Source organism: Monodelphis domestica, chromosome 6 (assembly GCF_027887165.1).
Source record: "Monodelphis domestica isolate mMonDom1 chromosome 6, mMonDom1.pri, whole genome shotgun sequence".
NCBI lineage: Eukaryota > Metazoa > Chordata > Mammalia > Didelphimorphia > Didelphidae > Monodelphis > Monodelphis domestica.
The window spans coordinates 230,019,183-230,032,658 of NC_077232.1; the positions used below are offsets into that span (position 1 = coordinate 230,019,183).

Here is a 13,476-nt window from a genome sequence, read left to right on the forward strand (position 1 = left end):
CTGGGCTTTGCTTATCTTTGTCTCTTCCCATCATGTTTCTCTGTATTCATCATATTCATTGTTTCTCCAACCACAATATTGTTTCATGTTCATGTACCCCAGTTTGTTTAACTATTCTCCAATCAGTGGGGCATCTCCTTTGTTTCCAATTCTGTATTACCACAAAAAGTGCTGAGGATTTTCTTCTTATCAATAACTTCCTTGGGCTATATGTTTAATAATGGAAACTATAGGTCCAAAAGTATGCACATTTTAGTCACTTTATTTGCACACCTCCAAAATGGGGGGAGGAATTCATAAAAGAAATACACTTTAGGATATGTTTGAAAGAATCTATATGTTGTCTTTTAACACATGAGCATGATTTGCCACATGAACGTGTATTTTTCATCACCTTTTTAAAGCTAGCAAGCATATTGTGTGAATGAGACAAAAGTTGTCTTTGTCACTTATCAGTCTGTCTTTAAATCACTGTGCTTTCAGCTCCTTGGAGAATGGCACAATATAAATACAAAGCATTAGCATTATTATTGTAGTATCCTCTGATGAAAAAAATCCAACGTTGTTGCATTATCTTTTCCTCTAGCTTGACAACAAATACAGTGTTTCTAGGTATTCAGACTTCTATCGCTATATACCCCATTGGGAAAATGATTAAGTGAGGTGGTAAAAATGCAGTAAGATAGTCGGGCTATTTAAAAACTGATCTCAAAGTTCAAAACAAGCTTTTATCTGCTGTTATTTGCGGATATACACTCAGTCCTTTGAGAACACGTTTGTTATTGTTTCAAAAAGGGATAGATCTAACTTATCACACAGTACCTATAGAAATGCATTCAACTCAAATACTCGTGGGTGAACGTAAGATATGTGTGCTTACAAGTTGGCTCTCATTGATCAGAATGAGCTAAAACAACAAAATCTGTTTCTCAATGATTTGAGCTTTCAAATTTTTGTGCATGTGACTTTTAGAAATTAAGTTGACAGGAAGCAATTTATCATTTGTCTCATCAATACTATGGAAAATCTCAACATCCTAAAGTATCAAGTATTAAAACTTATTTGAAGTAATGGATACTTAAAGTGATTTAAGGGAAATAACAGGGAGATGTAAGTTAATGTCTTCAGAGAGTCAGCATGATCCAGTGAAGCTGAGCACAGTTTCTGTCATCTCCTATCTTACTCTACCTATGATGATGCTGACCTACTTTGGGAACTTGGGCAGTTGGACTCCTTTTACACTATTATTTCTCTTTTGTCTCAGTTTTTCCCATGGCCTAAAACAAATGAATAATTAGAATTTTAAAAATAAAATAAAGCAAATTCATTAAAATAAGTTATGGTCATTCAGATGCTTTTTACTATAGTAAAATAGTATACTAACTATACTAAATATAACATAGTAACTCAAAATACATTCCCCATCTAGAAAATAAAAGTTAAGGAAACATTCAAGCTAGTATCTGATATTGCTGATCTAGTAACTATACTTACAACTATTCTGAATTCATCCATCCTGTTAATAGTTATTTGTTCAAATGAGAGAATATTCCCATTTTTTCAATATTCCAAGTGAAAAAAATGTTTATAAATTTCCCAAGTGTACCTTCTTTCCCACAAAAATACTTCTCAGAAAGTCAAGTTTTTAAAAAAATTGTCATTTAATTTATATAGACTTTTTTTCACCCTCAAACTAATTATTTCATTGGTGTAAGACATTCCAGATGAGAAAGCTCCCTCTTTCAGTGCGGACTGGAAATCATTTTGCAGATTACACTCTTAGAGAGTAGGCCAAGGTATTGGGAAGCTAGGAGTTTTAAAACATAACCACATGGCTTATGTGTCTCAATGGTGGGATATGAATTCAGGTCTTCCGCATAACCAGGGCCAGTTTTCCATCCACTACATCACACTGTCCACTCCTTCTTTAATCCTCTACTTCATCTCTCCTAATCCTACAGCTGCGTATTTGTCAACGATGGAAAGAGGGCTCACTCATGGGTTCAAATTTCTTTCTGCAGATGGATTAATTGACTGTATGGACCCTGACTGCTGCTTACAGAGTTCCTGCCAGAATCAACCCTACTGTCGTGGACTTCCTGATCCCCAAGATATCATTAGCCAAAGCCTACAGTCGCCATCTCAGCAAGCTGCTAAGTCTTTTTATGATCGAATTAGTTTTCTTACAGGGCCAGACAGTACTCATGTCATACCTGGGGAAAGTCCTTTCAACAAAAGGTGAATTCATGTTTTGTCTTTTAAGATAGAAAATGCTGTTTCCATTTGTGTCTATAGTGGTTGATCTGCATGGCATGGGTAATGTTAATGACTGCACTTTTGATGAATGTGATATTTTCTTCCTTCTCCCATCTTTCCTTTCTCTCACTTAGTCCTTTGCCAAACAAACCATCTCGGGCATTTGTGACTTCACACATACACACACACACACACACACACACACACACACACACACACATTTTGTCAAGTTCCATTCCTGGGATCTAACAGGACATTCCATTAAGGAGTCAATAAATCTTCATTTAACTAGTTGATTCAGAGTAGCACAGTTGGAAGCGTATAAGAAGAAGCCATGAAAGGAGCCCAAAAGGAAAGAAAGGCACCTTTAAAAAAAAAAACTGAGCTCACTAAATAATATAAATTATGAATTAATGTAATGGAACTGCTAACTGCATGGCGGTATGATTACATAAGCTGTTTGACTGGTGCTTTACGGAGCAGTAATGACCTGAAAATAAACCCATAAGTGAAAGCAGGTGTCTTGTGTCTCACTGAGCAAAGGAAGATGATTTACACTAGAACTCCTGGGTCTGCAGTAATTTAACAGCATTAGTGCAGTTACGCACAGCAGTTGATTAAAAGTTGTTGCACAAATGTTCCTTATTGCCCCTTTAAATCTTGTACTCCTTGGTCCCCGCAGATTTCCAGATTGCCTCAGAATTAATTGGAAAGTATACTTTTCTTCATGGAAGTGCCAGACATATGACTTATAGAAGAAAAGCGGAGAGTTTATAATTTTTAAGAATTCATCTCTAAATTATTGGTCTTGATATCTCTCCAAAGAACAGATTGCAACAAATTAAAACACGGGGTAAACAGGAAGGCACTTAGAGAATGTAAATTACAGTGAGTTAAAAGAGGGCATTGGCTTGGGAGTGTTTCAGCTCTGATTTTGTGAATAGCAATTGATTGCATGTGGTAGTGTTTTTCTGTCCTTAAGTTGCATTACCTATAAATCACGGTAATGTTGGCCTGAGAAAACAAATGCTCATTCTAATTCTTTTGCTTTTCCCACAGCCTTGCATCTGTCATTAGAGGCCAAGTACTCACTGCGGATGGGACTCCACTTATTGGAGTTAACGTCTCATTTTTTCATTACCCGGAGTACGGATACACTATTACACGCCAGGATGGAATGTAAGTTGGTGCTACCAAACATCTATGTTTACAGCTGCCTTGTAACAATTGGAATGATTTATATTATGATTCCTATGAAGTACAGATGAGTTTTAGACTTTGGAGAACTGTGTGAGAAAACATGTTGCAAAGCTTTAATACTTGATACTTTTTTTTATTTTGAGTACTTTTTTTAGGACTGCTTAATGCAAGGACATGATATTTGGTGGTTGGATTCTGGGTCAGGAAAACTCATTTCATTTGTTTTGGTTTTTCTTAGGTTTGACTTGGTGGCAAATGGCGGTGCCTCTCTCACTCTGGTATTTGAACGGTCACCGTTCCTTACTCAATATCACACTGTGTGGATTCCCTGGAATGTCTTTTATGTGATGGATACCCTGGTCATGAAGAAAGAAGAGAATGACATTCCCAGCTGTGATCTGAGTGGATTTGTGAGGCCAAATCCCATCATTGTGTCATCACCTTTGTCCACCTTTTTCAGATCTTCTCCTGAAGACAGCCCCATTATTCCTGAGACACAGGCAAGAGAGAACTTAAAAATAAACCACCTTCGAACAATATGCTTTTCAAAAAGACTGAAAGAGTTTGCAAATTTCTAGCAGTCATAAAATGGTTTAAGATGTGATATTAAATATGGCATCTATTAGAAATTCCAAGGTTTTTGATATTCGGGTTTTGGTTTTTTTTTAATGTTACAGTTCTCTCTATATAATGATATTTTGAAAACAAAGGCTTTTTGCTCCATTTATGTAAGCATATACTGCTTAATTACCAATTTTACAACCAATATAAAGGAGGAATTGTCTTGACCAAAATTATCCTTAAAACAAAAACATCATCCTTCCTTGTTTAAAAAAAAACCCATGCCTGATGTTTCTTAACTTGAACTAGTTACTCATATTCTGAACAAGTAATGACGATTTTTTTAAGGACAGAGATTCTATGGTGTTTGTTTTTTAACTGAGCCGTATGCTACTTGGAAGATGCATTTATTATTTTTCCTTTTCATATGTTTTCCACTAAGAAATACTTTTAGTTCTTGAGGGCAAGGAATCAGGCACAATAAAAACTGGTTTTATTCATAAAGTAGGAATTTGAGGTTTTCAGAGTAAAACAGCCCTCTGAAGCCATTTTTTTTCCTTTCAAATATGTATTCATTTAAACCAGGATAATCTAAGTGCTGGCCAACATCACAGAGAGAGGTAGCTAAGGAAACGTGGATTGGAAGGGGCAATAATAGGGAATCAGACCTGTTCTAGTCTTCTTAGTTCAAGAAACCTTCTCCATCTTAGAATAGATCTGAACCCCCACTAGTCCTGGAATAAACCCAGCCTGCAGGAAGGGTCAGACAACATCTATTCCACACAATGGAGAAATTCCTTAAAGTCAAGCCACCAGTTAATCCATTTCAGCAATATGACAAGCATTTTAAGCTCCTTCTATATGCCAGGCAATATGTATGTGCAGGGGACAAAAAGAAAACAATATCTATACTAAAGTAGCCGACATCCTTTAAAAAAAATCCTTTACTTTCTATCTTAGAATAACTATTAAGTATTAGTTCCAAAGCAGAAGAGTAGTAAGGACCAGGCAGTTGGGGTTAAGTGACTTGCCTAGGATCACACAACTAGGAAGTGTCTGAAGCCAGATTTTAACTTCTAAAGAGAGATAATAGTATGTACAGAGATCAATCACCCAATCAGTAAGCATTTATTAAGCTCCTACTATATGTCAGGTACTATACTAGGCAATAAAATGACTCTTTGTTCTTAGAATAAATAGTAATTCCATAGACAGGCTAGGAGAAGAATACTAACTAGAGGGACCAAGAAAGAATTCATGGGAGATGGCATATAAACTCTCAAGGGGAACTAGGTGTTTCATGAGAAGAAATGAGGAAGACAAGCCTTTCAGGAATAGGGGACAGTTAGTCAAAAAAAACATTAATCAACAGCTGCTACATTCCAGGTACTACACTAAGCACTGGGGGTACAAAAAGAGGCAAAAGATAGTCCTTGCCCTCAAGGAGCTTACAGTTTATAAAAGGGGGTCAACAAGTATATATGAACAAACTATATATATATAGGAAAAATGGGGAATAATTCAAAAAGGGAAAACTTTGGAATAAAAGGGATTTGGAAGATGCTAGGATTTTAGCTGGGACTTGCACAGAGGTAGAAGATCATCCGTTATATACAGGGAACAACAAATAAGCCAGTTTGGCCAGAATGTAGACTCTCTATTAGACAGCGATGTTAAATCAATATGGTAAGATGGATTGGAGTGAGCTTGTGATGAGCCCTGGACACCAAACTAAACTATTTGTATTTTATAGTAGTGTAATTTCGGAGCCCCAAAGACTGTCATGCAGGGATTTGATAGCCATATAGAAATTAGGTGTAGAGAAAGCTATATTTGGAGAAACTTAAAAGTCAGGTAGGCTACTATTAGGAGGATAATGCAATAATCCAGGCAAGAAGTAATGAGAACCTGCAAGAAAGAGATGAGACAGAGGGGGAAGCTGGGTGGTTCAGTGGATTGAGAGTCAGTCCCAGAGACTGAAGGTCCTGGGTTCAAATCTGGCCTCAGACACTTCCTAGCTGTGTGACCCTGGGCAAGTCACTCAAACTCCATTCCCTAGCCCTTATCACTCTTCTGCCTTAGACCCAGTGTTGATTCTAAGACGGAAGGAAGGAAGGAAGGAAGGAAGGAAGGAAGGAAGGAAGGAAGGAAGGAAGGAAGGAAGGAAGGAAGGAAGGAAGGAAGGAAGGAAGGAAGGAAGGAAGGAAGGAAGGAAGGAAGGAAGGAGCTTAAGTGATTAAATGGATGATGCTATACTAAATCAAAATAGCAAAATTGGAAGGAACTTGCAGATGGATGAAATTTCCAAGTATGAGTGACGTATTTCCTAATGTTGATAGGAATAAAGCTTTGGGACCCCGCATCTGGAAGAGAATGCAGAGTAACTTATTTTACCTCCCACCATTAGAACCAATTCCTTTTCTTGATTTCCTTATTTCTCTTGCCTTTCTTCAAGCCAAACCTTAACCTTTCTAGTATTCTTGTTCTTGTATTCTTGTATATAAAATAAGAGCAATGTTCTTGTGTATAAAATAAGAGCAGAGAAAAACAGTAGATCATATCAAAGGTCTTTTCCATTTTTTATATTTTCATTTAGCCTGTTTCACTCTCCTTATTGGAATAGTTTGGCTAGAAACTATTTGGTTTATGGGAGAGGAATAACATATCAAACTAATTTGCTGATGGGTTTCTTTTTTACACAAATAGCTCTGCACAAAGAAGCTAGTTTTTCTAACCCCTGGCTTGTGACACTGTAGAAGATTAATACCTCTTGAATTTGAGGACCTGAGTTCAAATCCCACACATTGGTTACTCCCTGTGTAGGCTCAGTTTCTTTATGTTTAAAATTATAGGGTTTTACTGGATGAACTTTGAGATTTCCTTCTAATATTAGATGTATGAATTCTCTCTGGTCTTTCATTTCTCATTTCTGTAAAAGGAATAGGTTGAAATTGATGGTTCTTAAGTTTCACATCCCAAATTCTAGGATTCTTTAGATTAAAGGAAAGGAAAAAGGATGTATTAATCACCTCCAGTGTGCCAGACACTGGGCTAAATGCTTAACAGATATTTCTTTTGATCCTCACAATAACCCTAGAGATAAGTGATATTAGTATTGCCATTTTTCCATTGAGTCACACCAGAGGTTAATTGACTTGCCCAGGAGCAGACTAATTAGTATCTGAGACTGGGATGTGAATTCAAATCCTTCTAAATCCAAGACCAGGACAATCTAACTACCTGTAAAGGGTACATGGAGAGCAGAAAGAACCAAAACAACAGCTTTCAGAGGAGGAAAAAGTCAGATTTTGAAAAAGGAGGGAAATTCTAAGAAGGAAAAGGAGAAATGGATAGAAAAGGCAATCAATTCCACATTCTATAAACAGGCCAAACAATAGTCTACAAATTAGTTTGATTTCTAAAGTATGAATAATTTCTCTCCTAAGGTAGTCTTATTTTAAACCATTATAATCTAAGGGGTGTTCCTTTCAGTTTGAGACTCAGACCTACTAATTTCTCAGAGATATTTTGATCAGAGGAGAACATTGAAATCTTGGCATCTGCCAAACAATTCTCAAACTTTTTGGTCTTAGGGCCTTAGTCTCAAAAAGTATTGAGGACTCCAAAGAGTTTTTCTTTTTTAATTTATAACATTTGAAATTAAAACTGATAAATTGCTAAAATATTCACTTGAATTTTATTTAAAATTAATATATTTAATAATTAATTAGATATGTGATAATAAATAATTTAAATTAATATATGTAATTTGAATAATTGTTTAAATCATTTAGAAATAATAAGTGTATTATATGTGGAGATACATGTTTTTATGAAAGATAACTATTTCCCCAAAAAAGTGAGACATGACATTATTTTACATATTTTTGCTAATCTATTTAATATCTGACTTAAAACAGCTAGATTGTGCTTCTGCATTTTTTCTGTAGTGATAATATTACTTTGGTTGAAGTATATGAATATGTAGCCTCACACATACATGCAGTTGGAAAAGGGAGGGGTATTTTAATAAGTAGAAAACATCTTGGTATTATTATGAAAATAGTTTTGACCTCAGAGACCCCTCAGGGTCTGCAGACTTCACTTTGAGGACTGCTGCTAAAAAGCACAGTCAATCATAATTTTAGCTCTCTTCAGATCTCCTAAAATGTAGTCCTGAGAAACATTACAGACTTGCACAATCTATTGTGTTTTCTTAATCAACTAATTAATTATTGAGCTCTCTTGCTTGATTCATGCATTTTATGGTTGGTTAGGAAAAATCTTAGATGAGAGCCAATCACTTTTCATACTTAATGGCTATGTGGCCTCAGTTTTCTTTTCGAGCATTATCTTCTTCAGAATCATACCCTAATAAGTGGAAAATTGAAAACAGAGCCCAATATGTTGACCCACTAGGTCTCCCCTGAAGTACTAGACTACTAAAGAGTTTTGTTGGTTACAGAGCCTGGCCTCAGAATGTCAGGCCACGTCCAAAGCATGCCTTTTAACGTAGTTATTCATAAATGATAAAAATAATATGGGAAAAGACATCTGGGGTACATATATTGAGCTCAGCATGAGTCACTTGTGTGATTTGGAAGCTAAGAACACTAATGCAATTTTAGGCTCTATTGAGAACCATACAAAAGTCTCATAGGACTCTGCCTTGTCCAAACCACATAGACAGCATTGGGTTGGATGCTGCATGTTACCTTTTCTGAGCAACACTGATAAACAGAAGAGTATCGAATGTTGAATACAGAGACGCCGAATAAGATGGTAAAGGGCTTGAGTTAATATAGTGAGAATAGATTGAAGAAGCTGAGAGTGTTTAGCCTGGAAAAGAAGAGATTGGTCCAAAGGGCTAACTTTTGTGTATTTGAAGGCACATCATGTCAAAGAGACAAACCAGTCCAAACTTGCTCCAGCCCAGCATTGCTGTTTTCCCAATGTACTCCTCCCCTTCCCTGTCATCCCTTGTAACAAAGAGGTTTTAAAAGGCTGGGGGAGAATAATTCGGGAATACTAATCAGCACATCAGAGAAGTCTAGTATCATATGCAATATAATTCCACATCCATAGTATCCCAGCTCTGCAAAATCAGGAAGAGATCTTCTCAGGTCATTTCTTTTTCACACTATACACCCCTTGACTTTCTCTACAATCTAGCAACACTGGGCTTCTTGCTGTTCTTCCCACTCAACATTTCATCTCCAACTCTGGGCAGTTTCCCTAGCTGTCCCTTATGCCTGGACTGCTCTCCATCCTTCCCCTCCACTTCCTAACTTCTGGCTTGTCCCCAGTCTCATCTCAAATTTCACCTTTTTCAAAAGGTCTTTCCCAGTTCTATCTCTGCTCCCTCCAATCTTCCAATGCCAGGAATACTTTCCTTCTAGGATTACTTCTCATTTTCACTAATGGTTGCCCTGTGTTCTCTATTAAAAGTGTGAACTCATTGAAGTCAGGGACAGTGTTATTAACTTTGACCACGAAAAAAAGATGCTGCTACAAATATTTGGGTATATATGAGAATTTTTTTTGAGAAATTATTAGCCTTTTTAGGGTATATGCTAGCTAGCTGGGGAATCCCTGGATCAAAGGATATGAACATTTTGGTCAATTTCTCAGCATTATTCCAAATTGCTTTCCAGAATGGTTGAACCAATTTACTGCTCCATCAACAATACAGTAGAGTACTCATCTCTCAGAGCACTTCTGACATGAACTATTCCCATTTTTTGTCATCATTGACAGATTTTTGGAGTGTGATGTGAAATCTCAGATTTATGAGATTCATTCTGAATTTTGTAAGTGTCAGTTGTGACTATGAACTAAGAGGCACAAGTAAAGGAGAGCAGAAGAGCCAGTGTTACTTAGGATTATTACTAGAATAACAAATCAACAAACAACCTTTCCTAATATGCTTTTGTAATACTTTAAAATATAGACTATAGATTTACACTATAGCATTATTATTGGCTAATAATGTCATTATGCATATTAATTCCCAATTAAGTATATACAACAGTATTGTACAGTGGAAAAAAAAACAGAGACTCTAGAATCAAAGGACCTAGATTCAAATCCTTTGTTACCTGTATGACCCTGGGCAAATCCTTCAACCTTCTTAGCCTCAGTTTCTTCAGGTAGAAATGAGAGAGTTGGAATAGAGGACCTCTGATGTCCTTTCCAGTGCTAGATTTATGATCATAAATCCCATTAAAATTTCTGCTTCGTGTTTGGTATATGTATTTATTCTCTAATGTCTTAGTTTGTCACATTATTGGGGCTATTTTTGTTTTCCAATTCAGAAAATTCATTGACTTCTACTTATTTCTCAAAATCTCTTCTCTTTTCAAACTTAGGTACTTCATGAAGATACAACTATTCCAGGGACTGACTTGAAACTTTCCTACTTGAGCTCCAGAGCAGCAGGGTACAAGTCAGTCTTGAAGATCACCATGACTCAATCAGTTATACCATTTAATTTAATGAAAGTTCATCTGATGGTGGCAGTCGTAGGAAGACTCTTTCAAAAATGGTTCCCAGCTTCACCAAATCTTGCATATACATTCATATGGGACAAAACTGATGCATATAATCAGAAAGTTTATGGTTTGTCCGAAGCTGTTGGTGAGTTCCATAGATGTTATAGGTTTTCTTTTTTTAAATTTCTTCCATTTAAACTTTCATTTCAAATATATAATGATTATAGAATTAATTATAGCCCACCAGTCAGAAAGAGAGAGAATTTTGAAAGGAGCCTGTCGGTTACCCTGAAGAAAGATTTCTCCTCCCTGGTGCATCACATTCCATAGAAAAATGGCAAGTGAACCATGGGAGATAGAGGTCTTTTGTGGGGAGAACTAGGAGGTGGAGACTGTATCCCAGAAGAATAATCTAAATAAAATTTCTTGTTGGAGTCATGTCTACTCTTCCACTCCATTTCTCTGTATTTTTTCCCTCTGTTGTAATTTCTACTCTTTATTTTTTCCTGCCTGGCTTCATGCATTATTTCCATGTTTTGTTTTAATTTTCCCCCATTTTTTCCTTTCCTTTTTTCTCTCCTGAATTTCTTCCATTCAAATCAATCACTGAGGCAAAGTGGCATTTACTAATAGAAGATATCTCAGCTAGGTCTAAATCCCAAATCAGCTCAATCATTCTACACAAACTGAATGAACAGTCACTTCACTCAGCCAGTAAATTAATTAAATTGAAAAAGAAGAAAAAATCAAGTCAAAACACTTGTTGCAGTGAATTGACTGGGTAATATAGTCAAAATAGCTGAACTTGGTACGTGCCTTGCCATCGCCTTGGGCCCAGAACATCAGAAACCAAGCACAGAGTGGGAAGTATTTAGGGCATGGGGAATTTGTGTTCTGTTCCTCATTTCAGGCTAAAATGTCAGTAATATTTAAGGTGAAAACATCTATCTAGGGCCCGAGTTATTAAATTCACATTAACCAAATTACTAAGAATTCTTTCCTTCAATTTGTGTGTAGTAGAAAGCTCTAGTGTTTCCTCTTCCTGGGGGCTAGTATGATGTCTTGCACATTATAGGACTTTAATAATTATTTGTGGAAATGATGTGAATCATACATCAAAACCTTCATTTTTACTTTGGTGCTGAAGGTAATTTAGTACTAGATTACTTACATCCAGTTCCAGTATTTATACATGAAAATATAATTCAGTGGCTCTTTTTCACTCTGCAATTCTGTTTGTTTCCAATAATATTATTATTTAACAATATTAGAAATGGGAAAACAGAATGAATTTGGTCATCACTCATTATTTTCAATTATAAGCATTCATTGTGTTCTGAATCATCTGAAATGATCAATTCCCAGACCTCAGATTTCACTTTGTGTTTTGAAGATACAACCCATGAGGTCAGAATATCGTAGGGAAAAAAATATATTGGAAGCTCTCTTAAGCCACTGAAAATTTTTAGGGGTGCATGTTTCTTTGTTTTTTTTTAATTCTAAGTGAAAACATTTTAATTTTCTGAACTACCATGACAAAACTTTAGTTCATAAGACAAATGGAAGACAAATGGAAGACATATGTTAGCCTCAGAACACAATGTGAAAAAAATTTTCCAAAATAATTATAAACTGCATTTCTTCCTGTGGATGGGAAGATAAAATGTGATTTGTTATTATTGCAGTGTCTGTTGGATATGAATATGAATCTTGTTTGGACCTAACTCTGTGGGAAAAGAGAACTGCCATTTTGCAAGGCTACGAATTGGATGCATCCAATATGGGAGGCTGGACACTAGATAAGCATCATGTGCTGGATGTTCAAAATGGTAAGTTATTTTCTCTCACTGCTAAAACAGAAAGAAAAAAATCAAGAGGATTTTTGTTTCAAAGATTGCAAGTTCCTTTATCATACTGATGACGGGAGAAAGTAGGTCATGTTTGGATTTTTGAAGAATGTTGCTTTTCTACCTCATTTATCTCCAAGATTACCTAAAGATTTTCAAATCTTAGGGTGACAATTCTCATTTTATTCTTTTAAGGCTCTGAATTTTCCATTGGTATGGGCTATCAATTCATACTGAATCCTTTCAAAGGTTTAATAATGAGTTGTTATATTAGAAAAAAATTAATCTCAGGATGACCAACCTGTAGTGATGAGCCTCTCTAAATTTAGCAAGTATGGTTGTCCTTTATCCACAAACTCAAAATTTGTCAGTAGACCCAAACTAAAAGACATTCAGCCTTTTAATTCATCTGGCATAGCCTTTTAAAAATCTAAAGGCCAAGCCAACCTGAGACAACATCTGGCACATGGTAGGGTAAAATTAAATAATCTCTAAGGACCCTTCTAATTCTAAAGTATATGATTTTGATGACAGATTAAATTTAGATCTTAATCTGAAATTTCAAGAAGTGAGAGATTAGTGTGATGGTTTTATCTAGCTTTATTGACGCTCAGTGTTCAGTAGAACATCAAGTAGAGATGTTTCTCATGAATTCAGACATCAAGTCAAATGGGAGAACCAGACCATAACAAAAAATATTTACAAACTTGACAGAAAAAAATTATTTGAAAAGATGAGTCAACTTTAATACACAAGGTGAATTGATTGTGACTTTAAATTATATCCAGGAGTCGAGTTTGACAAGTAGTGACTTTTCAAAGTGATGTGTGTCTAATTGAATAAACAAAATGATTTGTGGCCATGACAAAGTGGATGAGCTATGGAAATTTCAGGAGCAGAAAGAGGCAAAAATGTAGGCAGTGACAGGTGCTTGTGTGAGCACCCTGAAACACGGAAATAAATATTCTAATGCTTATCCTTCCATTCTGTCGTAACGGAGGAGTGTCGAGAAGGGCCAATCCTTCAAAGTAATAGTTGAATAAATCAGGTGCATTGAGCAGTGTGCTGACTTGTCAGAATTCTTCTGATAAACATTATAGAAATAAGCCCTTTTTGCAAAA

General features: G+C 36.0%; 1 protein-coding gene across 6 annotated transcripts in view; it reads left to right on the forward strand.

Annotated features, from left to right (window-relative positions):
- TENM3 (teneurin transmembrane protein 3) overlaps positions 1-13,476 on the forward strand; it is a 3,501,974-nt gene that overhangs the window by 3,399,143 nt on the left and 89,355 nt on the right. For all 6 annotated transcript variants that reach the window (XM_056802938.1, XM_056802939.1, XM_056802942.1 and 3 more), the window contains 5 exons: positions 2,022-2,238; positions 3,316-3,435; positions 3,695-3,956; positions 10,386-10,653; positions 12,194-12,337. In XM_056802938.1, the coding sequence (XP_056658916.1) occupies positions 2,022-2,238; positions 3,316-3,435; positions 3,695-3,956; positions 10,386-10,653; positions 12,194-12,337 (1,011 nt within the window). The remainder of the gene's footprint in view (positions 1-2,021; positions 2,239-3,315; positions 3,436-3,694; positions 3,957-10,385; positions 10,654-12,193; positions 12,338-13,476) is intronic.